Source organism: Gobio gobio (assembly GCF_949357685.1).
Source record: "Gobio gobio genome assembly, chromosome: 12".
In the NCBI taxonomy this organism is placed as follows: Eukaryota; Metazoa; Chordata; class Actinopteri; order Cypriniformes; family Gobionidae; genus Gobio; species Gobio gobio.
The window spans coordinates 8188163-8214722 of NC_137105.1; the positions used below are offsets into that span (position 1 = coordinate 8188163).

The following is a 26560-nucleotide window of genomic DNA, read 5'->3' on the forward strand; positions in this document are numbered from 1 at the left end:
TATGAGGTATTTGTAAATTAGATATAAAATTAGCTGTTAGTTTTGAATAATAGAACCAAATATGATCCAACTGTTGGGGAGAGTGGGGTGATTTGTGCCAGGGGGAAGTAGTTCCACCCTTTGTTTCTGGAGAACCATAGAAGAAATTGGTCATGTGACCACATAATTTTGAAAAGCCAGGCCATCCATTTTACTCATCCTCTAAAGAAGGGAGACACGTGGCATGAGAGGTTAGCACATTTTAGCTCAAAAAAAAGTTTTTTTCCTTTCAAAGTAAAATTTCTCTGATCAAGGTTTTTTGATTGTAGTGTCTGAACAATTATATACAAGTTTGAAAACATTTCACATGTTTTAGTGCTTTAGCAGGCTACACAATGAGTCTATACAGTTAACATAATGTTAGCTCTTAACTGCTGGATCATGCTCATTTTTCAAACTTGTGGGTCTGGGGTGATTTGTGCCAAAGGGCCTGGGTTAAGTTGTGCCAAAGTTGAAAGAAGTCTGTGGATGGAAAGCCCATCTTTACATTGAAAGAAAATGATGAAGGTGTCATCCCTAGGGATGATGTGCTCAAGAAACTACCCATACCCCAAAAACTTGGTGGTACAGCCAGAAGAGAGCAGAAGTTTATATTCCCCTGCAGCATTGGCAAGTGTAAGTAAGGCCAGATCCAGACCACCTAGATCTACATACCCACAGGGGATAATCTGGAGAAGTGAGGAGATGGGCATGCCTCATCAGTGCTTGACTCACCTGCCATTTGTTTAATTTAGCTAACACTGACACTGATTTTTCCCAACAACTTATTCCAACAGTTTAATAGGGTGACAATATCTAAATAAATCTTAAATGAGTAATTTTGTATTGAATTTGTCTTGCTTTCATATAGCATTACAGTTCATAACATTAAAATGTTCTGTTTTACTTCAGAAATCACTGGCACAATTTACCACAAAGTATTCTCCCCAACGGCACAACTTACCCCTCACCAGGCATTGAGACCACTTTTTTTCCCCAAAAGCTATATTTCTGAAACTTCAGATCCAAAGTTATTGTTCACAGGGATGCACCACATCCTGAAATATATGTACATTCTTAAGTTGAAGACATTACTGTCTTGGCCTCACTTTAAAGTCACTTTGAGTAAAAACTGGCACAACTCACCCCACTTTCCCCTATATTATACATACTGAACACAGTACTTGCAATACATGCACTGTAATGTTGGAAGTATTGATATGTAGTAATAATAAGCATTAAAACGCATAATAAATTAGACTTATAAAGAGATAATTCCATGATATAGTCATTGTACATGTCAGACAACCATGTATTTATTAGTATAAACCTAATGTGAGGTTTGTTCACTTAAAAATGGAAATATATATTAAATAGGGTGACCAAACGTCCTTCAAACGTTTTCCCAAGACATGTCCTGTTTTCAAGTCCTGTCCTGACCCTAATATACAAAATATCTATGGGGGTAAGGTTATACTTTAAATGTATTGAAATTAACAAGGAATCTTTGAGTAAACTTCGAGTATCATTTGAGTATCTCATTGCCGGGCCAAGTGTCCTGGTTTTCGGTAATCAAAATATGGTCACCCCATACACATGTACACTTTTATTTTTACCTGACTAAAATCGCTTTGATCTGTGACTTACTAGTCTTCCTGACTGTGGCTCTCGAAATCAGCACTCGATTAACTGGCCTCTCCGAACAGGAAGTGACAGAACACAACACACGTGGGAAAAGGAGCATAGCTTGTGTGGAAATTACTGTTTTGTTTGCAGAATTTGCCACTTTTGCTTCCCGGTTTGTTAAAGTGTAAACTAGTTTTTAAACATCCTCAGGCCTATCTTCATCCACGTTGATCACAGTAAATGGCGGAGTGTGTAAACGTCAATGATGCTGAGAGCCCAATAAATTACGGAGATTATGTAGTGCTGAAGAGAGGAGATGTCTTCAAATCAGTGCAGATCGAGAATAAAAAGTGAGTTGAACAACTTTTTATTAAATGTGTCATTGCAGGGTTTCAGGTTTTTTTGTACACCTGCAAAAAGATGGGATTAAAAAACGAATTAAACCTGCTCATAAAATGATTAAATTAAACAAAAGAAACGTTGAAAACAAATAGACATGTAAGTTATTGCTTTCGTTGTCATTAATCTGCGAAAGGCAGATTTTTTTATTCATCTTTTCACTCAAACTATTCCGAAAGAAAATAAATGTTTGCATTTTCACTAGTGGTCTTAGACTTGTGAAGACCACAGTTTATTTGTAACGCCATATAATGTATAGAATGAGCAGCTATTAATCTAATCGGTTATATATATATATATATATATATATATATATATATATATATATATATATATATATATATATATATATGACAATTGATAGTATAAACAATTATAATATTCACATTTCACTCCTGTCAAAGGCACCATGAAATCAAAATTGACTTGCTTTTTTTATGGAATATTATATTGTATTTATTATAAATTACTTATTTGTGCTCATCATTATTCGAAACCTCGTAATCTTTCATCAAAATAATCTCCCCTAGTTTACTGACGCGAAGGCGGGGCAACCTGTCACTCACATGAAATCAACCAATAGCAAACCAAATCCATCCAATCAATTTCCCAGGGACGAAATCAAGTCCCGCCCTACATTTGTTTTTATTCGAGAAGCCGTTTCACTCAGATATACTTCACAATAAGGAAGAAAAGACTATTGCAACTTCGTCTCATGTCGATTTTAAAGGGTTAGTTCACCCAAAAATGAAAATTATTCACCCTTGTGTTGTTCCAAAACCGTAAGTTCATCTTCACAACAAATGAAGATACTTTGAATGAAATCTGAGAGCTCTCTGACCCCTCCATATACATCAATTTAATTACCACTTTCAAGGTCCAAAAAAGGTAGTAAAGACATCATTAAGTGACTCCAGTGGTTCAACCTTAATTTTATGAAGCGACGAGAATACTTTTTGTGCGCAAAAAATAACTTTATTTAACTATTTCTTTATGTCTGTGACTGTGTCAGTCTCCTACGCTTGTAGTAAATACAGCCAAGTTACATCAGAGCTATGCTAGAGAGCTTACCATTGGCTGAAGCTGTGTGTGTGTGTGATGCTGGTTTAAGAGCTAGCCAACATCAACAGCGTAGGAGACACAGACGAGAAGAAATTGTTGAATAAAGTTGTTCTTTTGTTCTTTTTTTAAGCACAAAACATATTCTCGTCGTTTCATAAAATTAAGGTTGAACACTGGAGTCACGTGGACTATTTTAACAACGTCTTTACTACCTTTCTGGACCTTGAAAGTGTTCAATAAATTGCTCTCTATGTGGGGTCAGAGAGCTCTCACGGGTTTGGAACAACACAAGGGTGAGTAATTAATGACAGAATTTTCATTTTTGGGTGAACTAACCCTTTAAAGTGCTCATGCTCACCTCACTTGCTTTGGTTTGACATTCTGTGAATTGTGTGTTTTAGGAAAGTGATCTTTGAGAAGCAGTGGTTCTTCTTGGACAATGTGGTTGGGCAGCTGTACGGGACCATGTTTGAAATCGAAGCCGGCGGTTCACTCAAACTCAAGGCAGTCAAACGTGCAGGAGACTCTTTAGGTAATGATAATACAGATTTGTGTTATCTTTGTATTCATTTATTTTTTCACTGACGTTTTTCCTCTTCGCTGTCATAGATTCTAAGGAAGCAGGCCAGGATAACAGACATATAGTGGATGATGGCAGATCTCAAAAACTGACCAGAGATGATATTGAAACACTGAAAGAGCAAGGGTTAAAGGGGCAGGTATGTACCCGAGTAAAGGGCTACGGTTGTCACTCCTGTACATAACTGAACTGTATGTGAACGTAGCCGTATATTGGGCTCAAATACAAGACTGACAACTGTATTCTGTTGCTGTGAGAACGTGGCCAATTTTTTCTAGGGATGAATGTAGTCCAAATTAGGTTTTTTTTTTTATTCAGTTTCTTTACCTGATTACTGTTAGACCTACCTGAAAAAATAAAGCAGTCTATTTCATTTGTATCTTTATTCTATTGTATTTATTTGTGCTATTGTTAGTCATTTGTTTATTTGTTCTTATTTTATTACTGTTTACTCGTCTTTTTAAATTCAATTTGAATGTAAGCTATTGCAACACAATTTGTTAGCAAATATTTGTGAGATAATTGTAATGGTAATTGATCAATGTTTATATATGAGAAAAACCTTAAAAGCTTTTTCATATAAAGTGATCTCTTCAGAAGAAAATAGAAAGACTTTCAATAGATGGACAAAAAAATAAATTATATTAGAAATATCTAATTGACAGTATATTTTTTCCCCCTGGTATCGAAAATGGAATCAAATATCGATATTTTTTTTTAAGGTATCGTATCGAAGTTAGAAATTCCAGTATCGTGACAACACTAGTCCAAATATGAATCTGGTCCCTCCTTCAGTGTAAGCCTATGGGATTTTTGCTGTTTAATCATTCACTGGTCAAATACTGTAAGTCCAGTTGCTTAAAAAAGTTACAGCACAGTTCTTGACAGCAAGCTTAACATTTTGTGATGTTATTCATACCCGTATAGAAGATATTTAGGTGAGACATTTTTCTCACGTGTCCTTTTATGTGCGTTTAAGGAGATTGTTCAGCAGCTCATAGACAACAGTACAACATTCAAGGACAAAACTGAATTTGCTCAAGCGAAATACATCAAGAAGAAAAAGAAAAAGTGAGTTTAAACATTTGATAAACATTTTTTTCATATTTTACCAATCACTCGGAAAATAAAAATGTCAACGGGCACTTTGCCTTTATGCGCACAGGTACGAGAGTGACATAAAAGTCCTGAAACCCTCCACTCGACTCCTTGCCATGATGTACCACGGCCGAGAACCAGGGAAAATATGGTATGAGATCTAGGAAAACCATCATTTACTCACCCTCATGTCATTTTCAAACCCACAAGTTACCTGAAATTTTTGCACCGTTTATTATTTAGCATTCCTTTAGGTGTACTTGATATACACCGATCAGGCATAACATTATGATATTTTCTATATTGTGTTGGTCCCCCTTAAAGGCAGCCCTGACCCGTCGAGGCATGGACTCCACTAGACCAGTGAAGGTGTGCTGTGGTATCTGGTACCAAGATGTTAGCAGCAGATCCTTTAAGTCATTTAAGTTGCGAGGTTGGGCCTCCATGGATTGGACTGTTTATTCAGCACATCCCACAGATGCTCGATTGGATTGAGATCTGGGGAATTTGGAGGCCAAGTCAAAACCTCAAACTCGTTTTGCTCCTCTAACCATTCCTGAACCATTTGTGCTTTGGGGCTGGGCGCATTGTCCTGCTGAAAGGGCCACAGCCTGTCAAAGTAACATCCACATGGATGTCAGGACTCAAGGTTTCCCAGGAGAACATTGCCCAAAGCATCACTGCCTCTGCCTGCTTGCCTTCTTCCCATAGTGCATCCTGGTGCCATGTGTTCCCCAAATAAGCGACGCACCCGGCCATCCACGTGATGTTAGAGAAAACGTGATTCATCAGACCAGGCCACCTTCTTCCATTGCTCTGTGGTCCAGTTCTGATGCACACGTGCCACTGTTGCCGCTTTCGGTGGTGGACAGGGGTCAGCATGAGCACCCTGACTGGTCTGTGGCTATGCAGCCCCATACGCAACAAACTGCGATGCACTGTGTATTCTGACACCTTTCTATCAGAACCAGCATTAACTTATTGAGCAGTTTGAGCTCCAGTAGCTCGTCTGTTTGATCGGACCACACGGGCCAGCCTTCGCTCCCCACGTGCATCAATGAGCCTTGACCGCCCATGACTCTGTCCCCGGTTCACCACTGTTCCTTCCCTGGAGCACTTTTGATAGATCCTGACCACTGCAGACCGGGAACACCCCACAAGAGCTGCAGTTTTGGAGATGCTCTGACCCAGTCGTCTAGCCATCACAATTTGGCCCTTGTCAAACCCGCTCAAATCCTTACGCTTGCCCATTTTTCCAACTTTGAGTCCCACCCACTAACAGGTGCAGTGATGAAGAGATAATCAGTGTTATTCACTTCACCTGTTATGCCTTGATCGATGTATATACTAGTAAAGGTTTTGTCATCCAAACCCCTTTGACCTACATTTACTTGAATATATGTATTTTGAAAATGTAAAACATTTTATGATTTAATTAATGTTTCGTTTGAACCCTGTACTAGTACATGTCAGGATTTGAATGTTTCACAAGCATTTATAGTGTATTGTAAATATGTTTTACACTCTTTTAGTCACCTGCGGTACGACACATTGGCTCAGATATTGACTCTGGGTAACATTCACGCTGGCAGTAAAATCATTGTTTTTGAGACCTGTGCTGGTCTTGTGTTGGGCTCAGTGATGGAGAGAATGGGAGGTAATCACACTTTACCTTTCACAGTTTTATCTTCATGTAATATTAATACCAAACGCTTCATTGATAAACCCATATCAGCTGACCACTATTACACTATGCTGATGATTTAAATGTTTCCTTTCTCAGGTTTTGGCTCAGTGATTCAGATGTATCCCGGTGGAGGGCCAACAAGAGCCGGCATGGAGAGCTTCGGTTTTCCGTCACACTTCCACGAGACACTGCATGAGTTTCCTTCATGCAAAGTTAACGCTCTGCTGGCGGGAACCCTGGATTTGTCTGAGAAGGACACTGATTCTCAGGCCAATGGCAGCAGGATCGGTGGGTCTGACTCCTCTCAGGAAAGCTCAGGTGTGTCTCAGGAGAAGAATTCAGAATCTCAGAGTATGGAGGTCAGCGTCGACCCGCAAGAAGAAATGAGGAGAGTGGAGAGAGAAAAACTGCGAGAACAGAGGGTAAGAGAGTTTTACATTCATATATCACGTCATGTTTAGGTGTTTCTGCAACTACTGTTATGTTCCAGGGGTTTATAAAAAATAAAAAAAAATATATATATATTAGGGGTGTCGCAATAAACCGGTATTGACGATAACCGTGATATTCAAAACGCGAAATATCGACATCGTGTTAATTTAGGGTGTGGCAATATACCGGTATTGGCGATAACCACAATATTTAAAATGAACAGGACTGGTATGATAACATGACACGTAAATACGAGTCTTACTGTAGCCGTGTTTTTTCCTCCCTCTCTATTACACACTGTTGCAGCCATAAAAATAGTTCAGCTTTGTTTGTAATGTCAAATTTGTTATATTTCGTTTCGCTTCTTTATTAAGTTAATTTAGAAAAAATGTTTGGGGGGGGGAATTTTTCGTTAGTTAAAGTAAAGTTGTAGTTTTTTTCCTAATGACCAAGCGGCCCGCGGCCGACAGTGAGTTAACCGCATGTTTGATCAATTTATCCTCTCAAATCAACACTTGACTTGTCTTGCCTATAATAAAATCCATATATATAAAACACTTCAAGCATATCACAATGTAAGTTTATATGTTTACTATCACCACCACAGTACAAACGCATTTTTGACAAGCTGAGGCAGGCTCGCACGCAACGGGGCCTGCAAACGAAACGGGCTACACAATCTAAACTATAAAAATAAAAACATGCATTGTCTTACCTTATACCTCTCCGCAAAATGAATATAAATCCAATCTTCAATTTCCACTCTATAGGCTATGCAAATTCAGTTTACGACAACGAAAGCAACAGATATGAGTTGTATATTATTTATCGGCTCATTTCAAGATCAAAGGCCGTAATAGGAGAACGAGCGACCTACGCACTGGTAAGAGCATTAGTCTCATTCGTTTTAATGGAGATTATTGTGTTTTTGAGCATCTGATTCTGAGCCTTTGGCTACTTTCAGTTTCACTGGCGGCCGTTTGCATCTTTTCTTGCATCTTCTTGTAGTGCCCCCTCAGCACTCGCGCGCAGCGCATGGTGGGAGCGGTGGATCATCTGAGTGATCGGATTTAAATCCGCCTAGAAAGAATTTCGGAAGACATTTACTCCTGATCTCTTCACAATATGATGATATATGATCAGAGAAAACGAATGATGTACGCAGGTGTAAAAAGGCCATAACTCTTGCAGCTGCGCTGAAGGAATGCGGCGGTCAGAGTCACCAGTCAGAGCCAGTCGACGGTCGCGGTCTCATAGTTTCTTTTAATTAATGAATAATGCCTATTCTTGTATTTGTATTTGCAATCTAGTCATGGCCAATAACATTTTTGTTAATATTTATTCATCATCAGTTTATCATTATCCAATTATGTTTGTTGGGTAAAAAATAAAACTAAATAAACAAAGTAAAAATTAATTGGTAACACTTTACAATAAGGTTCCTTAATTAACATTAGTTACATTACTTAACATGAACTAATAATGAACTGCACTTATTAATCTTTGTTAATGTTAATTTCTTAACATTTACTAATGCATTATTAAAATCTTGCTAAAATGCACTGTGAACTAACATGAACAAACCATGAACAGCTCTATATTAACTAACATTAACAAAGAAGATTAACTAATGCTGAACAGCTGTTGTTCATGGTTAGTTCGTTAACTAATGCATTAACTAATGTCAACTAATACAACCTTATTTGTAAAGTGTTACCAATTAATTTGATAACTTTCTCCCCCAAGGTTTCTATAGATATCGCGATATATCGATATTGTGAATTTTTTTGGCCACAATAACCGTGGTGTGAAAAATCTGATATCGTGACAGCCCTAATAAATATAAATATATATATATATATATATATATATATATATATATATATATATATATATATATATATATATATATATATATATATATATATATATATATATATATATATTAGTGCTGTCAAACGATTAAAATATTTAATCGCGATTAATCGCATTAATGTCATAGTTAACTCACAATTAATCACAATTAATCGCACATTTTTATTTATTCTAAATGTCCCTTGATTTCTTTTTGTCCCATTATTTTTTCTTATTTTAATGCTCTTATCAACATAGAAAAGTGAATCGGCTTGCTTTGTTCAAATGTTTGTTTTATTGAAAACAACATTGGCATACTTTAGTGTTCGATTTCACACCAACATTCTCACTTGGAGCAAATAATCTCACACAATGTAACACTGCCCATCAATAAAAGGGTGAAACAAATACTTTGTTGCACAAACAGCCCCTTCAACAGCCCTTTCTAAGGGATCAAAACAGGGTGATACAAAATAAAATTACAAAGTGCACATGCAAGGTAAACTAGGACTCCGCCTATAGTGCAGTTAAACCAGGGGTCGCCAACTAGTGAACTCCGGTCCGAATCCGGACCGCGAGATGCGTCCATCCGGACCGCGAAGCCTTTTGACATAATGAAACAGTTAACGTTGCAATGCTCAGTTACTACGTTCAGACCCAGACGCGCGGTCAAGCATGCAGTGAAGAAGAGACTGATGGTGCGCTCACACCGGACGCGAATGACGCGACATGCACACCGCTTAATCCGCGCCGCAGAATGTCTATTTGCGTCTTTGCATTGACTTAAATCACTCGCGCAAAACGCTTCATTCGCGTCTGGTGTGTAGGCTACGCACCATCAGAGCAGAAAGCAGCGCTCAAGACAAGCACTTTTAGTTGAAGACCCCTGAGTTAAACCATGGCTTAATACGTTTCTCATTTCGGCGTCTCACGCTTGCCATCCACGTCTACTCTTTTAATGGCCCAAACGAGTGCGGGCAGCCGCAGGCGCAGCGTGCCTGATGTTTTGTTTCCGGTCTAGCTACATCCGGAGTGGTGTTGTAGTTTTTCTAACGTTACTAGTTGTTGCAACAGCATGTGAAAAAACTACAAAGTTTGTTAGACCAAAAAGAACGTTAATCTCGCGATAAAAAAATTGACGCCGTTAAAATAGGTTTGCGTTAACGCCGTTAATAACGCGTTTAACTGACAGCACTAATATATATATATATATATATATATATATATATATATATATATATATATATATATATATATATATTAGTTAAATAAAGCTTGAGGCTTTTTTATTTTGGAAACATATTTCCATGCCTTCATTTATATTTGTTGCTTTTGCTTTTTTATAAATATGAATTATTACTTTTTTAAATATTATTTAAAAATAGAGATCATTTAAAGAGCACCTATCATGGCATTTAAAATGTTCCAAATATTGTTTTAGAAGTCCCCAACAACAGTTTTGCATGCATGCAATGACAAAAAAGACTTTAGTTTTCTTATAATATGCATTTATTTTTACCTGTTTTGACAGCGATTCTCAAATTATTCCTTTAGTGATTCACTTTTCAAAACCCCGCCTTTACGTGACGCTAATCTGCGGTGATTGGTCAGATGACCCAGTCAGTTGTGATTGGTATAGTCTGTGCAGATATTCTCGGAAACGGAACGCCCATCAAAGTCTTATAATGACAGTAATTTGTTAATATGTGTCAGGAGTTATGAATATGAAAACCGCGTCGGTACTGTTTGATTGTAATATGAGCCTCAGCTGATCTCATTCATAAAAAAACTCCTCACGAAGACTCGCGACAAATCAACATCCCTCAGGGCTTTTAGTTCAAAAGTGTGCAGATGAGGAGACATATTGATAGATTCTCATATGTCTGTGTCAAATTTCTAAACAGAGGAGTATTTTTTATTCAATACTTCCTCAAAATGGGCAGAAATAGCCTAATCATGAGCGATTGAGTCTCTTATGTGTTGTTTTCAATTCATACTGGCAGCCGGAGGGCGCTCTGTGCACATGTAATCCATATATGGTACAGACAGACGAAGAAGATACCATGTGCCATAATAAAAGTCCATAATAAAAGCTTCCTGAGATCGCGAAACATACATTTGACGACTAATAATAAACACTCAATCGCGACGATGTATGGTTTGTCTTCAAGCCACTTAGTCTTCAAATGCTCATCCTTGGGCAGATGAAAAAAGTTTGCTTTTGAGTCGCACTTCAGAACACAGCGTCTCGTCTCCATGATGTTTTGTAGTTTTCACTGGCGTCTTGGAGCGCAATAAGTGGGCGTATCGTATTCAAATAACTTGACAAGTTGACGTCATCTAGTCAGAGAAAAAGCTTCGGTCTTCTAACGATTCTTAAAAATGACTCCGAGTCGACTCTTACTTTTGAAAGAAAATAACTATATATACGGTGCACTGTCATATTTCAAGCTATCACAGGATGTTTTTGTTCACTTAGATCTATGTTACACACTACTTGAAAGGTAAATTTCAAAATTCCATGATAGGTGCTCTTTAAACAAAAAAATAAATAAACGCCAATGGTTTAAAAAGGTACTGTATTTGGTCTATGACCAAAACTTTCCATTTAAAAATATGAATATAATTTAAATAATTATACATATTAAATATTACTTAAAAATAGAGATAAGTTAAACAAAAAGCTAAATAAACTCAAACTATTAAAAGGGAACGGCATTTAGTCCAAGACCAAATCTTTCCATTTTTTAAATTGTATATCTATTGAATAATTATTTTGTTCACAAAATAATTTAAACTATTTAAAACTGTTTATATTTTGTCCTCAACCAAACTTTTCCTTTGTAAAATGTGGAACCATATTCATTTTATAAATATTAATGATTACTTTTAAAACTGAACAATATATATATATATATAAATAAATAAATAAATAAATAAATAATATTAGTGGTGGGCATAGATTCATTTTTTTAATCTAGATTTATTCCAAAATTAATCTAGATTAAAATGGCTCATTTGAATTCTGTCGAAGGCATTCAGAATATGTGTACTCGTAAGTGATCGTTTGTCTTTTTGTAGTTTGAATAATAAATAACTTCTGTCCCTTTAAGAACTGACGCACGCATGGATCCCAATCACTGTTCCTGTGAGCTGTTTACGACTGTGTTTACGTTAAAACTCACCAAGATGGGCATTGAGACATTTTTGAGTGTATTTGACCATTAATAAACTGGAAAAAAGGAGCTAATTTTTGCACTTGTATGTCAGAGGCGGCTTTATTACGGTGTATGTGTGTGTGTGCGCTTCAGATGCGAGCGCGAAATCTGCGGGAATTAGTAGAATTAACGTTATGTGCAACAACGCGCAAAATTCAGACCGCTCACACCAATACTAACAAAAGTCCAGCAGACCCGTTCGCCATGTTCAGAGGGTTAACCGGACTGAATGAGAGGAGGCGGGGGTGTGTCAACTCGCTGTCGGTCGGAGAGGAGACCGCAGCTGGTATCGATACTGTAGAAAATGAGTATCGTATCGTTTCAGATATTTCAGTATCGATACATAGCGAAATATGGATATTTTTGACAACACTAGTAGGCATACACACAGGGTCGAAGACTCGTTCTCTCGCCCCCTACAGTGCAATTCGTCTAGGTATACATCCGCGCTAAAATATCAAGGTGAAAGTCATCATAGCTTCCGTAGTATAGATCCAGCTCCCAACCCAACTTTGAGAATAGATTAACGGCAATTTTTTTTATCGCCCGATAAGAGTCTCACGTTAACGCCGATAACGGCCCACCACTAATATATATATATATATATATAATATACTATTCACTATATGTATCATGTAAACAAAAAGCTAATCAAAAGCAAACTGTTTAAAAATGTGGTTTTGCCCTCAGTAAAGTATTTTCAAAAGTCTAATTGGTTTCCAAGGAGACAAAAGTTTAAATGAAGAGCAGCTTGAGGTGAAATGTGTGAAATGAGATGTGTGAAGAAAACAGAAAGAAGCAAAAAAACAAACAAACTGTTGAACATTGTTTCTTGGGCAAATTAAACTACTCGGGGTGGTAAAAGTCTCTTAAAATGTTCTAACATTTCACACTTAATTTAATTGACCGTTCTAACCTTACAGGCTCAAGAGAAAAAGGTGAAGCTGGAGGAGAAGAGGAAGAAGTTGGCCTCAGCTGCTGCTCTGTTGGAGGGGAGAAATGCAGATGGGTATGTTTTTGTTTAGTTAAGAGCTAAAAAAAATGCTCTTTTAGATGTGTTGCTAAAATGTTATTTTTAAGTCTATTGGCCAACACTTTATCTCCTGGTGGTTCATAACATGATGCATGTGGCTGACTGTGCATGTAAATGATTTATTGTAATATTGATGAGTCTTGTGTCATATTTTGTATTGATCTTAAGCTGACTTGTATGCAGTCTTCTAGTGATCCTCCTAATTAATAACGGGTGACACTGATTTGAACGTTTGTTTCAGGTTGGTGATTGCTAGTCGGTTCCACCCCTGTCCCGTGTTAATGTCTCTGCTGAAGTTCGTAGCACCATCACGGCCGTTCGTTGTGTACTGCCAGTACAGAGAGGTAAAGTGATTGATTTGACAAGAGTGTTAAAGAGGCAGTTCACTCAAAAATGAAGATTTTATCATCGTCATGCTGTAGAACACAAAAGTGGTCATTTAGCGAAATGTCAACTTTTTTCTGGGTTATTGTCAAGCTCTCCAAAGGCCTAAAAATACCATACATATATATATATATATATATATATATATATATATATATACAGTGTTGTGCGTGAACGAGTTCAAAAGAACGCGTTCATTGAACACGCTCATTTTTTCGTGAATGTTGAACTGAACGCAACACATTTTTTAATAAAGAACTTGAACGTGAATTAGTTCACATTATGTGTCATGAACGGCAGACATCACTGTAAATGAACGTTGGAATTTGTTTTCCATTGAAAACTGAGTGACATCTGTTTTCTCTTTTGAAACGCAACGAGAGAAAGTTCCTCCCTCCTGTATTCTCGCTGGTGCCGCTTAAATCATGTATCGCCAGACAGAAATGGTTTTGACATTGTGTGCGCAATGCATTGCGGGCAACGTAGTGTCCGGCTGAGAATAGTTGAATAGCATACTGGCTTCCGCACAACGTTACCCGTGATGAATTGCAGCAGAGCGGGGTAGGCATAGCAACGCCGCGTAGCAGGCAACGACGAGAGCGCGGAGGGCTAGAGGAGCGAGAGAGAGAGAGAGAGACAGACCAAAGACGAGAGTGAGAGAAAGCGCTGCAATTTTTAAAAAAAATGGCTAGTGGAAGTTTTTTGTGCCTTTGAGTTTTGCCTTCATTACCTTCATTCAAGAGTTTTGCTCATTTCATACACACACATATGTATATATAATATCATAAATATCAAATAATATATACATATTTCATATTATATATTCTTTTTTTAACCTCTTAACAAGCGCCCCATTTTTGTGGAATTTTTTGAAAACGATATACCCAAATGAAAATGTCTGCAGCTCTTAAACCCTATGGTCTATATTCATAAACCTGGTCTTATTTTAAACTAGACACTTGAAATATTGCTACCCAAGAGTCATAATAACTCAAAGTAATATGGGAACAGAGTAATATACATGTAAATATACATGTAAGTGACTCACGTTTTTTGTTTTTTGTTTTCAATTAGGGAAAAAAATATTATAATTTAATGTTAAGAGCCTGAAAATAACTTAAATATAAAACTGAATGTCTAATCATGTCATGATTCAAATATGAGGATGATTCTCTCAGTAATGTAGCTTCTGTGAGCTTTTATGTCAAGAAAAGTCTAGGCGTCATTTCAAAAAGGCCATTTATTTCAGAACATTTGCTATTGTAAAGAGTAGTTTTTCATTCAAATAAATCTGCAATAAACTGCAATATACTACTAATTATAATGGATAAATAGTTACTGAAAAACTAAAGCAACTATTTACAGAGATTACAAAGTGTAAAAAACTCATTTAGCTGATAATAAGTGTCAGTGAGAGACAGCGCGCTCCACTGCAGTTGCGCCATGGAGAACGTGCAGCCAGCGCACAAACAGTATTCACCAAAGCCTACTTACGCAAACTGCGCAAGATAATGCCTTTTGATTGGTTACTAAGTCCATCAATCAAACCTTTGTTGAAAAGGCATTGGCTGGGCACCGAGTGCCTTTATCCAACGAAAACCATGGGCGCAATGATTGACAGCTCACCAAGCCTGTAAGGCACTTCCTCTATATGATGCATCCCAGAAGAGTCTCTGATTGAAGGAGAGAGACGGGGGAGGGTTTAAAATACGTGGGAGAAGCCATTCTAGCAGGGGGAGTTTGCCAGACACGGAATAGAATCGACATTTCATTGAAAATGGACATGATTGATCACGCTAACTCAAAACTCTCTTGCAAACAACGGAGGATTTTTAGTTTTTTCCCTATTTTTTCGTTGTTTTGGATTAAAAAGTGGGATGCATTTTGAAGAATGGACTCTTACACAGAGATGTATGCGGGTGTTTATTGGATTCGTCCGATCTGATCTGAACGACAGGAGATGAAAGATGAGTAACGCTGATATTTTTCTAATGTTTACATGGCCGGTCCTTTAGTGTTTCATTTAACCCTTTCCTCTCTGGTGTATTTATTGCAAAAACAAGTTCAGAACATGAATCTTGAGTGTTTTAGCTTTCAAATGATGCATAGTTTGTGATAGTTGATTGAATATTTTGTATAAAACAAAAGTAGATAAAAGTACACACCCCCCCACTTCCGTCAACCCCCCCGTCCACGAACCGGTGCGGGTTAAGAAGTTAATTAAATGCTGGTAGATTTCATTGCACTAAGTATAGAATTGGTCTACCTTGTCTGTACTGCTGCAAGTTTCATCACCTGGTAAGAAACCCACAATTGCAGTGTCATGAGCAAATGTCTACAATGAGCAGCTTCAAGGAACGTATAGTGATTTCTAGCTCGTAGTGTGAAAAAAAGTATTTATTTGAATATCTCACGAAAAAAGTAAAATGAACTGAACTTTGAACTAGTTCAGAATTAAAATTGTGAACTTTGAACGTGAACTGTTCACTTTGAGCATGTATGAACTGAACTTTAACTAGTTCAGAAAAGCTGTGAACTGGCACAACACTGTATATATATATATCTCATATCATCGCTTTTATGATTAGCATATTCAGCTTGAGTCAAGTGTTTTGATAGCTGTTTTATCACTGTTTACTATCTGATCTGTTTTGGACAGCCGCTGATTGAGTGCTACACAAAGCTCAGGGAACAAGGAGGAGCGATCAGTCTCAGATTAACAGATTCCTGGCTCCGGCAATACCAGGTAACTCTTCATCTCAATGAACAATATTCATTCATTTTTTTACACAGTTGGTTTTGTTCTAATGCCAAGCTTTGAATTATATATTTTTTTTACACTACTGTTTGGGGTCAGTATAATTTTTTTGTAACACTTTACAATAAGCTTTCGTTAGGTAACATTTTAGTTACTAAAACTAATTTAGTTAACATCAACTAATAATTAACAATACTTCTACAATATTTATTAATCTTAGGTAATGTTAATTTCAACATTTGCTAATACATTATTAAAATCAAATGTTGTATTTGTTAACATAAGTTAATACACTGGGAACTAACATGAACAATCAATGAACAACTGGGTTGTTTTAAACTAACATTAACAAAGATGAATAAATACTGTAACAAATGAATTGGTCATTGCTAGATCATGTTAGTTAGTACATTCTCTAATGCTAACAAATGTGACCTTATTGTAAAGAGTTATCGATTTATTTATTCTGTTTTTAGAAAGAAATTAGTACTTTTATTCATCAAGGATATTATTAAATGTGTTCATATATATATATATATATAGCATGCTTTCAACATTTAATAATAATCAGAAATGTTTCTTGAGCAAAATTAGAATGATTTCTGAAGGGTCATGTGACACTAAAGACTGCAGTAATGATGCTAAAATTTAGCTTTGATCACAGGAATAAATTACATTTTAAAATGTATTCAAACCTTCTTTTAAGTTGTAATGATATTTCACAATATTACTCTATGTTTGACAAAAACATACATCTTACAAACCCCAAACTTTTAAATGGCAGTGTACATCTATAAAGTTCCATATAAAAATAAACATTTGTGATATATTTAATTCTCTGGGTTTTCCAAATATTGGTTTATGTATAACTTTTTTGTTGCATTTCCAGCAGCTAGATTGCTATACAATTACTATTATATAAGAAGACTGAAATAAGATTCTGTTCATACCGCCCACCCCTAGAAGAACTTTGATGACTTCTTCACTTCTGTATCATTGTTCCAGGTGTTGCCGAACCGGACTCATCCAGTGCTGCTCATGAGTGGAGGTGGAGGGTATCTGCTGTCCGGAACCACAGTCGCTACAGACGCGGCCAAAGCTAGGAATCCACACAAATCAGAGGAGCCTGCCGCCAAGAGGCAGAAACTGGAGGAGATTAGTTCATCTTGTGACAGCTCTGCCAAGGCAATTACTTTGGTTTAACTTGTTTAAGTGAGAAGAAACCAAATTAGCGTTGACACACATTCAAGCAGTGCTTTATTCTCTGTATGGTTGCACGACTTTATTATTCAAAGTCTTCTCTTCTTCTCTTTTTTTAGTTTTGCCAATATTTGCATTTAAGAGCTACAGAATGTTCCCATCATAGTTATTTATTTTATTTTTTTAGCAAGATGTGGGGGAAGTAAAAGATGCATTTACTTTTTTCGCCATCCTCTGCACTTGGCGAATAACCAAGCTTTGCTCACAATAAAGTTTAGTCAATCATTACTAAGGTAAACTGTATTTATCGGTTTTTAATAATGTTCAAAAGGCTTCAAGCATCAAAACACAAATGATAACTGCATCCATCCGCTTTGGTCCCATAATTACACATTTTATTAAATGCAAACAATCCAGGGGTTCAATTAAAGCCCATAAAGAACAACAGCAATTTTTAAACACACACTGCATCTTTCACATAGCATGCTCTTAAATGCAGTCAACAGTACATGGGCGTTTGTCATTTTAGATTATGTAATAAAGAGAGAAATAATTCGCATGACATTATCAAGCTAGTTTTGCCTTTTCTCAGACTCGCATTAAACGTACACTGACTCACACCAATAACAAAAGACTAATGCAGTTGGAATTGGGTACAACACATAATAATGCATTCATATGAAGCAGCCCAAGTGAGCACACATAAAGCGGATGGATAGTCAAATCAGACAGCACAGGAAGATGATGTTTCAGCTGGAACGGTTAAGTTGTCTCTTTCGTTTGTTGATCCACAGAGCCCAGTTTCTCAAGTTCGTTTATCTGATGAAAGAAAACAGGAATTAAATGAAGTACTTATAACTCTTAAGTGATGCTTAAAAGCCATTGCCTTGCTCAGTCCCCAGGGGTTTCTCTTTACAGCCGTTTTGTGTTTGCAGTTTGCCAGAACGGTGGTTTCTTCTGAATTAAAGACAATTCATTGCTCTAATCTGGGGGTGTTCAAACTCTGTCCTGGACCGCCACTTTCCTGCCGAGTTAAGCTCCAACTTGCCTCAACACACCTGTAAAGTTTCTAGTACGCCTAGTAACTGGTTCAAGTGTTTTAAATTCACTTTAAACCCCAACGCTCAAAATAATGAATTTGTTTGAGTAGAGCCAACTTAAATTAAATAAATTAGTTCAATCAAATTAACTTTTATGAGTACTTAGAACTTTTTTTTTCCTTTTGAGTTCACAAAACTGACACATTTTAAGTAATCTGAATTGTTTCATTGTTTTGAGTTTTATGAACTTGTTTCTTTTAATTTAGACAAAGTTAAATTTAACTGAAACTGGGCTGGGATTTCTATTTCCCAGCATGCTTTGCCGTGACACTTTAAAAGGTTGAGTAAATGTTAAAATGAAGTGTTATTGTGCAAGATTAATGTTAAGTGGGAGATTTAGCAGTGTTGAATGTTTTGCTAAACTAGTTTAGGAGAGTTTCTGTTCTGTTGGGTTTTTGGGGGGTTTCCATCATGGTGATTATTGGAGCATGAGCTTAGTTTGAGAACAGATATACAGTATGTTGATGTTTTATATTGTCGTACTCATTCAGCAAGTGCTATGCTAATGTTATCAAAGCATTGTGTTACCAATGAGCAAGGTAGCATTTGTTGAATTAGCTAGTTAAAGCTAGCAAAGTTTACACTACCAAAAAAAATTAAGTTGATAATTTTAAGTTAAATTTATGAATTGGCTTATGCAAATATTTTTTAGCGCATATTTATGCAATTAAAATGTATGAGAACAAAGTATAAAAACTGCAAGTTCTGCTTACCTAAAATTTCTTATCTGTTTGGCTCAAATTTTGAGTTTTACCAACTTTTTTGGGATTACAGTGTGGGTTTGTAGCTAAACTCTGCAGGACAGTGGCCCTTCAGCACAATTGGACACTCCTGTTCTAGTCGACAAAGTATCCTTTTTCCACAGTCCCAGTAGAAGAGTTAAAAGAGTACCTTTAGTTATACAATATCCCTGTCATGATGAGGAATGATGCTCTTGGCACTCTCTGTCTCTGAACAGAGTCTAGCTATCCCTCTACACCCTCAACTAAAAGTAATGTTACTGCATAGTTTGCAGGCATATCATATAACTCAAATGTCCTTGTAATAGGAGAACATTTGACATGAGTAGTCACTGGAGATGCATTTTTGCTGGGAGGTAATTACCACTTTTTGGTGCAGTTTGAGTTGCATGTAATAAAAAACTGAGAAAAGGTTTACAGTCTACCCACGTCCTCTCTTAGTCACTCAACTTGCCCAAGTCCAGCGAGCAGAGATACAGATAAGCTACTTCAGGCAGAAAATCTGCCCTTGTTTTTCAAGAGCTCCATGAAGCAACACTTGATTGCATTAATGTCATTCTTTTCTTGCAATGCATCCCTGTATATTCATAAACATCTCAGTCCATGTTTTTATTCCCATTTGTACTACAAGTGTAGGCTTTAGAGCTCAGTGGGCCATTTGTTAAACTGGGGTGGTGTAACCTAGTTCCCAAACCAATTCCCAAAGGTTCCCCAATAGTACATGTTCTGGATGTCTCTGTTATCTGGCACACCCCACTCTAGGACCTGGTGTCTCTACTAACAAGTTGGCTGCATCCGAAATCACATACTTCCCTACTATATAGTAGGTGAAAAACATGTGACAAAAGAAGCATGTCTGAATTCACAGTACTCATAAAAGAGTTGGCAAAAAATACCCAGATAACCTACTTCTTTCTGGCCAGATTCTGAAGTGTGCATATAATGGACACTTTACTATCCCATGAGGCCACGGGAGAGGATTTATGAATGGCAGTAAAGAGACGCAACTGACGCTGGTAGGTCACATCAGGGTTTCCGCTGGGTCTTAAAAAGTCTTTAGGCCTTAAAAAGTCTTAAATTCGTGGAATTATTCTGTTCTAGGTCTTAAATCATTTTAAACAGGTCTTAATTTTCCTATGTCCATTTAACGCTACCTCTAATGCTCATTGTTTTTTCATTCCGAGTTGTTGTAGTTCTTTCTTTCGCTAGTCCAAATACAATTTGCTGTATTACGACTACAAATGAGAACAATATGTAACTTATATTGCAGCTATTCAGCTTTCGTGTTATTGGCGCAAGTCTCTTTCGGATTGTACCACAGACACATTAAATGGATTTTTTTTTTCAGCAAATAGTCCTCCAGTTTTTCACATTTCCGCGATTACTAAATACAATGAAAACTCAATGCATTTTTTGAGATCCTGCATAATTTGTAATTACACCGCAAAATAATGGCAAGATACCAAAATAAGCAAGATTTATGCATGTGGTTTGTTCTATTGTCATGTGTGACTATTGTGTATCTAATATAATACATAATATAGTAAATGTGGTATCCTAATTATGCAAATTTCTGGAAATTACCACCACAAATTCAGTCATTTTGATCTAAAAAAAATACAGCGCAAATCCTGGTGAGATTAAGCTATGGGGAAGTGCAAGTTTATTGATACAAGTTTATCGATTTGTTCAATTTGAATAAATTAATTTACTTTGTGACTTCATTTCCTTTAAATAGGTCCTAAATTTAATTCATAATGGTCTTAAAAAGTCTTAAAGGTCCCGTTCTTCGTGTTTTTTTGAAGCTTTGATTGTGTTTACAGTGTGCAATATAACATGTGTTCATGTTTCGCGTGTAAAAAAACACAGTATTTTTCACACAATGTACTTATCTGTATACTGCTGTTTTCACTGTCCTAAAAACGGCTGGTGATTTCCTCTTTCTATGAAGTCCCTCCTTCAGAAATACGTAACGAGTTCTGATTGTGCAAGCGCTTACCGTGTTGTAATTCGACCGCAGCTTAGCGCACGTGCCAGCAGTTCCTGTGTTGTGATTCGACAGCAGCTTAGCGCATGTTGGAAAGGTCACGCCTCTTAACGGAGAGATGTATGCGTTCAATAATCTCTACAGCGTCCCTGGGAAAGCCAAACAAAGGTGATTTGACTCCTGGATGAAAATAACAGCGTCTCGACGACAAGGCGATAAACCCACTCAACGCAACAGTTCCTTTTCTCCACGCGACACGTCCGCTTCTCCACGTGGGACAGCAACAAGACCGCGCCCCCTTTTTCGCGTTTCTTTGTGGCCGGAGGTTAGTCTGTTCTACTGCTCTACTGACGTAATTAAAGAAGGAAGTACCAGGATGTAGTCCAAGCCAGCCGTTCACTGTAGGCTTTGAAAGGGAACTTCTGTTAAATAAAATATCTCGCTTGGCATTGAACTTTGAGCTTTATAATTTTACAGGTATTATTTATGCTCTAACAGCAACATTACACACTAACTAAAGTTTGAACAATGGGATCATGCGGAATGGGACCTTTAAATTTGACTTGGTGAAACCTGCATAAACCCTGCCCATGATAAGGACAACATGGCAAATGTGGTACGTCCAAATAACATTCATACTTTTTTAGTGTGCGTGAAGTAATTACCAATTCAAAATAAGTACCTACTCGAGAGTATGCGATTTTGGACGCAGCCTTTGAATCAAAATAGGTAGACACCCAAAATGTGTACATTGTCAAAAATTGCTCACTGGGGCAGTAACCTTAAAGGGACAACTTTGTACTTTGATCTACTCCTAAAAGGAGAAATGTCTTAAAGACCCCCTGTGGTGCAAATTTTTAATGTTGTTTGTATGTCTGTGTGATGTTTTTAATATGCTTAGAGTGGATAAGGAATTCTGAGCTGGTGCGAGTGAGTGGAGGTGGGGCTAATTTGCATATTATATAATTAAATTCAAGCTATTTTAAGGCATGAAGAATTTGTTTTCACAGGAAAAATGCTGAAATGTCATTTTGGTGATCAAAAATTAGTTTTAAGGGATATAAATTATTGACTGCAGGGGGACTTTAAATGATTGCATAATATTTGTATATGTTTAATAGGTTATTTCAATTTTTAACAAGACAAAAGATGTCCCTTTGAGGGTACTTTTTCTAAGAGCGTACTTTTAAGGGGCTTTAAAGAAACACTCCACCGTTTTTAGAAATAGGGCTTATTCAACTTCTTTCCAACATTTAGATATGTGGGCAAATGCATTTTTGTCTCAGTGCATGCATTGTTTTAGTTTGGCAGGATCGCACTAGCATAGCTTAGCATAATGAATGGAATCCTATGTTGGCAGGTAGCATGTCCCGAGTAAAAGTGATCCAGAAAAAAAAGAAAACCCCACCTAATTACTTCTTGTGGCCTGCGTATTCACAACGAGTACAAATAGCGATGCAGATTAAGACTAGGCGATTTCCTAGGCAGATATTAACTTGGGACAATATTATGGGGAAGCACAGGCGAAGCACTGCTACTTGGGCGCAGAGATATCACGCAACACATGAAATCCCCATACTATAGTTAATATCTGCCTAGGAAATCGCCTAGTCTTAATCTGCATCGCTATTTGTATTCGTTGTGAAAACGCAGGCCACAAGAAGTAATTAGGTGGGGTTTTCTTTTTTTTGGATCACTTGTACTCGGGACATGCTAGCTGGCAACATAGGATTCCATTCATTATGCTAAACTAAGCTAGCGGCGATCCTGCCAACAATGCATGCATTGAGACAAAAATGCATTTGCCCACATATCTAAATGTAGGAAAGAAGTTGAATAAGCCCCATTTCTAAAAATGGTGGAGTGTTTCTTTAACAAACAGTTGGGAACCATTGGCCTAGCAGTTAAAGGTCATGTGGTTTCAAACCCAACAAGTGGTAATCCATAAACTATCAACCTTGAGCAAGACACATAACCTCTGGTAACTCTCAGGGGGCTTGAAACTTTTCTTGGATGAAACTATCATACTATACCTCCTCTGGTGTGAAAAGCTTCTGTTGGGAGACCCCCTTCTCCTCCCCAGGTGAGTCCTCCTGCAGGCCCCTTTTGTACCGGAGGGTCTCGGCGAGCTCTTCTAGTTTGCGGTTGGGGTGCTGGTCAGTGCTTTCACCCAGCTTGTGGCTTCTTTTGTACCAGGCTGGATGGTAGTATCCTCTGTTAATCCACGGGGAGCGTTTTTCGTAGACGTCTCCTTTGTTAAGTAGGCGTTCCTCTAACTCGTTCTTCTTCTTTGTTAGGTACCTCAACGCTGCCTCCCTGTCCTGCTGCTCCTCTGCCGAACTCTGGTGTCCTTTCTTCAGCTCGTTTTCATTACGCTCATGGACAATTTCCTTTTCTTCCTCTTCTGGTGAACGGAGCTTGATGGCCTTGTCTATTGACTCATGGAGACTGTGAGTCTTCTCTGAGATGGGTTCATCCTCAAGCTCTGTGGAGTCGCCACGCTTGTGGTGATGCTTCTTATGGTGGTACCTATGAGTGGGTTTCCAATATCGTTTTGCAATATCCTCGTCTACCTCTTCAGATTCCTCAGACCTCTTTTCCTGAGAGTTCATGTCCTCAGATTGCTCGTTCTGTTTGTGGTGTCCACCATCGCCATGGCTCCTTTTGTGGGTGTAGCTTGGGAAGTCTTCTTGGCTTCTATCGTAGTCTGGTTCTTCAAAACCCTCACTGCGTTTGTGGAGCTTTTTCTTGTGGTGGTATCTATGCGATGGCTTCCAGATGCGCTTTTCCCTCTCCTCACTCTCCCCGTCCTCTTCTTCTCCATTCCCGTAGTTTCTTTTGTGGGTGTAGGTTGGGAAGTCTTCTTGGCTTCTCTCATAGTCTGGTTCTTCAAAACCCTCACTGCGTTTGTGGAGCTTTTTCTTGTGGTGGTATCTATGCGACGGCTTCCAGATCCGCTTTTCCATCTCCTCACTCTCCTCGTCCTCTTCCTCTCCATCCCCGTAGTTTCTTTTGCGGGTGTAGCTTGGGAAGTCTTCCTGGCTTCTATCATAGTCCGGTTCTTCACGTTTTTCTCTGCTGGCCAGAAGACGACTCCTTTTATACTCGTATAGAGGGAATTCCTCCTGGCTGCGCTCCTCATCGGCGTTATCACGCTTGTAAAGGACGGAAAAATGTCTTTTCTGAGGGAATTCCTCTTGGCTTCTCTCATCGTCATAATCTCTTTTAAGCTTGTTGCCTCTTTTATAGAAACTTGGGAAATCTTCCTGGCTCCGTTCGTCATCCAGTTCCTCGCGTTTTTCTTTGATTCTTCTCTTCATAAAACTAGGGAACTCTTCCTGGCTCCGTTCGTCGTCCAGTTCCTTGCGTTTTTCTTTGATTCTTCTTTTCATGTAACTTGGGAATTCTTCCTGACTCCGTTCATCGTCCATTTCCTCACGCCTGTCTTTTATTCTTCTTTTCATGACATTTGGGAACTCTTCCTGGCTCCGTTCGTCATCCAGCTCTTCACGCTTGTCAGCTTTGAGAAGATCCTCAATGAGTTCCTCCTCCTTGACTTTAGACTCTCCTCTTGGTTTTTTCAGCTCCTCTTGAGCCAGTTGTGAAACATATTCCTGGTTTTTCTCAACTGTGGAATGACCTGGACACAAATGGACACAAATCAAACATGCAAATGACTCGTAACTCATTTTCGCTCCATTGCTTATGCACTGCATGAATACGTCCAATTATAAGTCCACAGTCTTAGAACGAAACCACTGACCCATAACTGTCTCCTCCGCCAAACACAATGTCCTGAGATTAGACATTATGACGATAATGTAGTCTGACTGTGTTCACATTATATGTCCAAATGATATTCCTACCGGCTGTATACGTAAGATACTTATAACCTTTCATAAGAAGTCACCTTTGAGTTCATCCACTAATAAATCAATGTTATTTTACCTCAAAAACACATTGAAGCAACACAATACGAACAATGCAAAGTAACAACGTACCTGGTGTAAGGATGTTTTTGCATTCTGGATGCACTGGATTATCTTCGGTCTTGTAGAGCACCTTCGAAAGGACCTGAACTAAACACTGGGTAAGCTGAAATGAAAGTGTGCACATAATTAAAACGAGTAGACAAATAAATGCAATGGGGGTTTTTTTTTCTCATAAACATTGAAGCTACAGCATACCAGATCCTCTCTTCGGCTGTCCTGCTCAACTGGTATGGGCTCTACATCTGGAATAGTAAAAGCTTTGTGTTATATTTGTGCGAAACCCGACAATTCCCACCGTGATTCACTATTTGTTCTGCAGCAAAACTGCCGTGTCGCTGACCGTGGTGCTGAAATGACTTATGCGATGATTCTTTGTGTACATTATGAGAATTTCACTTACCCGCAGCGAGGAAAACCACCAAGCAGACCAAAGCCGCAAACTTCATGGTGCGCACAGATGTTTTCCGCTGGTAATCTTATCCGGGAAGGTTTTCGTCTTCTTCTGCAGACTCGAGAGGCAGAGAGAAGCTCCGCGTGCTGCAGCTCGGAGTGCGCGCTGCGTCTGTTTTGAGCGCGCGGTGGGACACGCAGGGTCTGAGCTCGTGAGTTCGTGGTTGCTTACGTCACGCCTAATGTGAAACCTTAATCAGACCCCCTCCACCCCCACTTAAATGAACATTTCTAATCTTCGACTCCAGCCTGTGCATAGAGTCGACCGGTGCATTATAGATATATCCTCATTTATATTAATTATTTCTGTGTCGTTTGTCACTTTCCAGTCCAGGAGTTTTATGCATTGAGTTACATTAAGCAGGATATCGGAGCAAGTTGTCCCATGGGCTTTCAGGTTTTGAATCAAAATTTTAACTGCAAATGTTTTTTTATGTTGAATGTATAATGTAATTTATTAAATAAATGTGTGTGTATGTATATATGCATGTATGTATGTACATATATGAATATGTATGTATACTGATCAGGCATAACATCCTAATATTGTGTTGATCCCCCTTTTGACGACCCTGTCGCCGGTTCATCGCTGTTCCATCCTTGGACCCCTTTTGATAGAGACTGACCACTGCAGACCGGGAACACCCCACAAGAGCTGCAGTTTTGGAGATGCGCTGACCCAGTTGTCTAGCCATCACAATTTGGCCCTTGTCAAACTCGCTCAAATCCTTACGCTTGCCCATTTTTCCTGCTTCTAACACATCAACTGTGAGGACGAAATGTTCACTTGCTGCCTAATATATCCCACCCACTAACAGGTGCCGTGATGAAGAGATAATGTTATTCACTTCACCTGGTCATAATGTTATGCCTGATCGTTGTTTAAGTATGTGTGTGTGTGTGTGGCTCAGGGGGACTGGTTATAGGGACGAAATGTCCCCA

At 38.1% G+C, this 26560-nt stretch overlaps 2 protein-coding genes across 3 annotated transcripts; one reads left to right on the forward strand and one right to left on the reverse strand.

Moving 5' to 3' along the window:
- Positions 1-1681: 1681 nt before the first annotated feature.
- trmt6 (tRNA methyltransferase 6 non-catalytic subunit) lies at positions 1682-20535 on the forward strand. Of its 2 annotated transcripts, XM_079831005.1 has the most exons (12): positions 1713-1767; positions 1855-1994; positions 3507-3637; positions 3715-3824; positions 4665-4756; positions 4851-4934; positions 6316-6440; positions 6567-6892; positions 12898-12983; positions 13249-13351; positions 16051-16137; positions 17155-19604. In XM_079831005.1, the coding sequence occupies exons 2-12, from the start codon at positions 1885-1887 to the stop codon at positions 17350-17352; spliced, it is 1452 nt and encodes a 483-aa protein (XP_079687131.1). In that variant the 5' UTR covers positions 1713-1767; positions 1855-1884; the 3' UTR covers positions 17353-19604. The 2 variants fall into 2 exon arrangements, with proteins under 2 accessions (XP_079687130.1, XP_079687131.1); XM_079831004.1 differs by having other exon boundaries at positions 1682-1994; positions 17155-20535.
- On the reverse strand, positions 17640-25734 carry chgb (chromogranin B). The gene is made up of 5 exons (XM_079831003.1): positions 25569-25734; positions 25364-25410; positions 25178-25271; positions 23210-24816; positions 17640-18168 (listed from the first exon to the last, which is right to left on the reverse strand). The coding sequence occupies exons 1-5, from the start codon at positions 25612-25614 to the stop codon at positions 18112-18114; spliced, it is 1851 nt and encodes a 616-aa protein (XP_079687129.1). The 5' UTR covers positions 25615-25734; the 3' UTR covers positions 17640-18111.
- Positions 25735-26560: the final 826 nt, after the last annotated feature.

Coding starts and splice junctions, on each gene's coding strand:
- trmt6 (XM_079831004.1), top strand. CDS start 1,885: ATGGCGGAGTGTGTAAACGTCAATGATGCTGAGAGCCCAATAAATTAC. Junction 6,441..6,566: donor AGTGATGGAGAGAATGGGAG/GTAATCACACTT, acceptor TTCCTTTCTCAG/GTTTTGGCTCAGTGATTCAG. Junction 6,893..12,897: donor AAAAACTGCGAGAACAGAGG/GTAAGAGAGTTT, acceptor CTAACCTTACAG/GCTCAAGAGAAAAAGGTGAA.
- chgb (XM_079831003.1), bottom strand. CDS start 25,614: ATGAAGTTTGCGGCTTTGGTCTGCTTGGTGGTTTTCCTCGCTGCGG. Junction 25,411..25,568: donor GGTGGTTTTCCTCGCTGCGG/GTAAGTGAAATT, acceptor TTACTATTCCAG/ATGTAGAGCCCATACCAGTT. Junction 24,817..25,177: donor CAAAAACATCCTTACACCAG/GTACGTTGTTAC, acceptor ATTTGTGTCCAG/GTCATTCCACAGTTGAGAAA.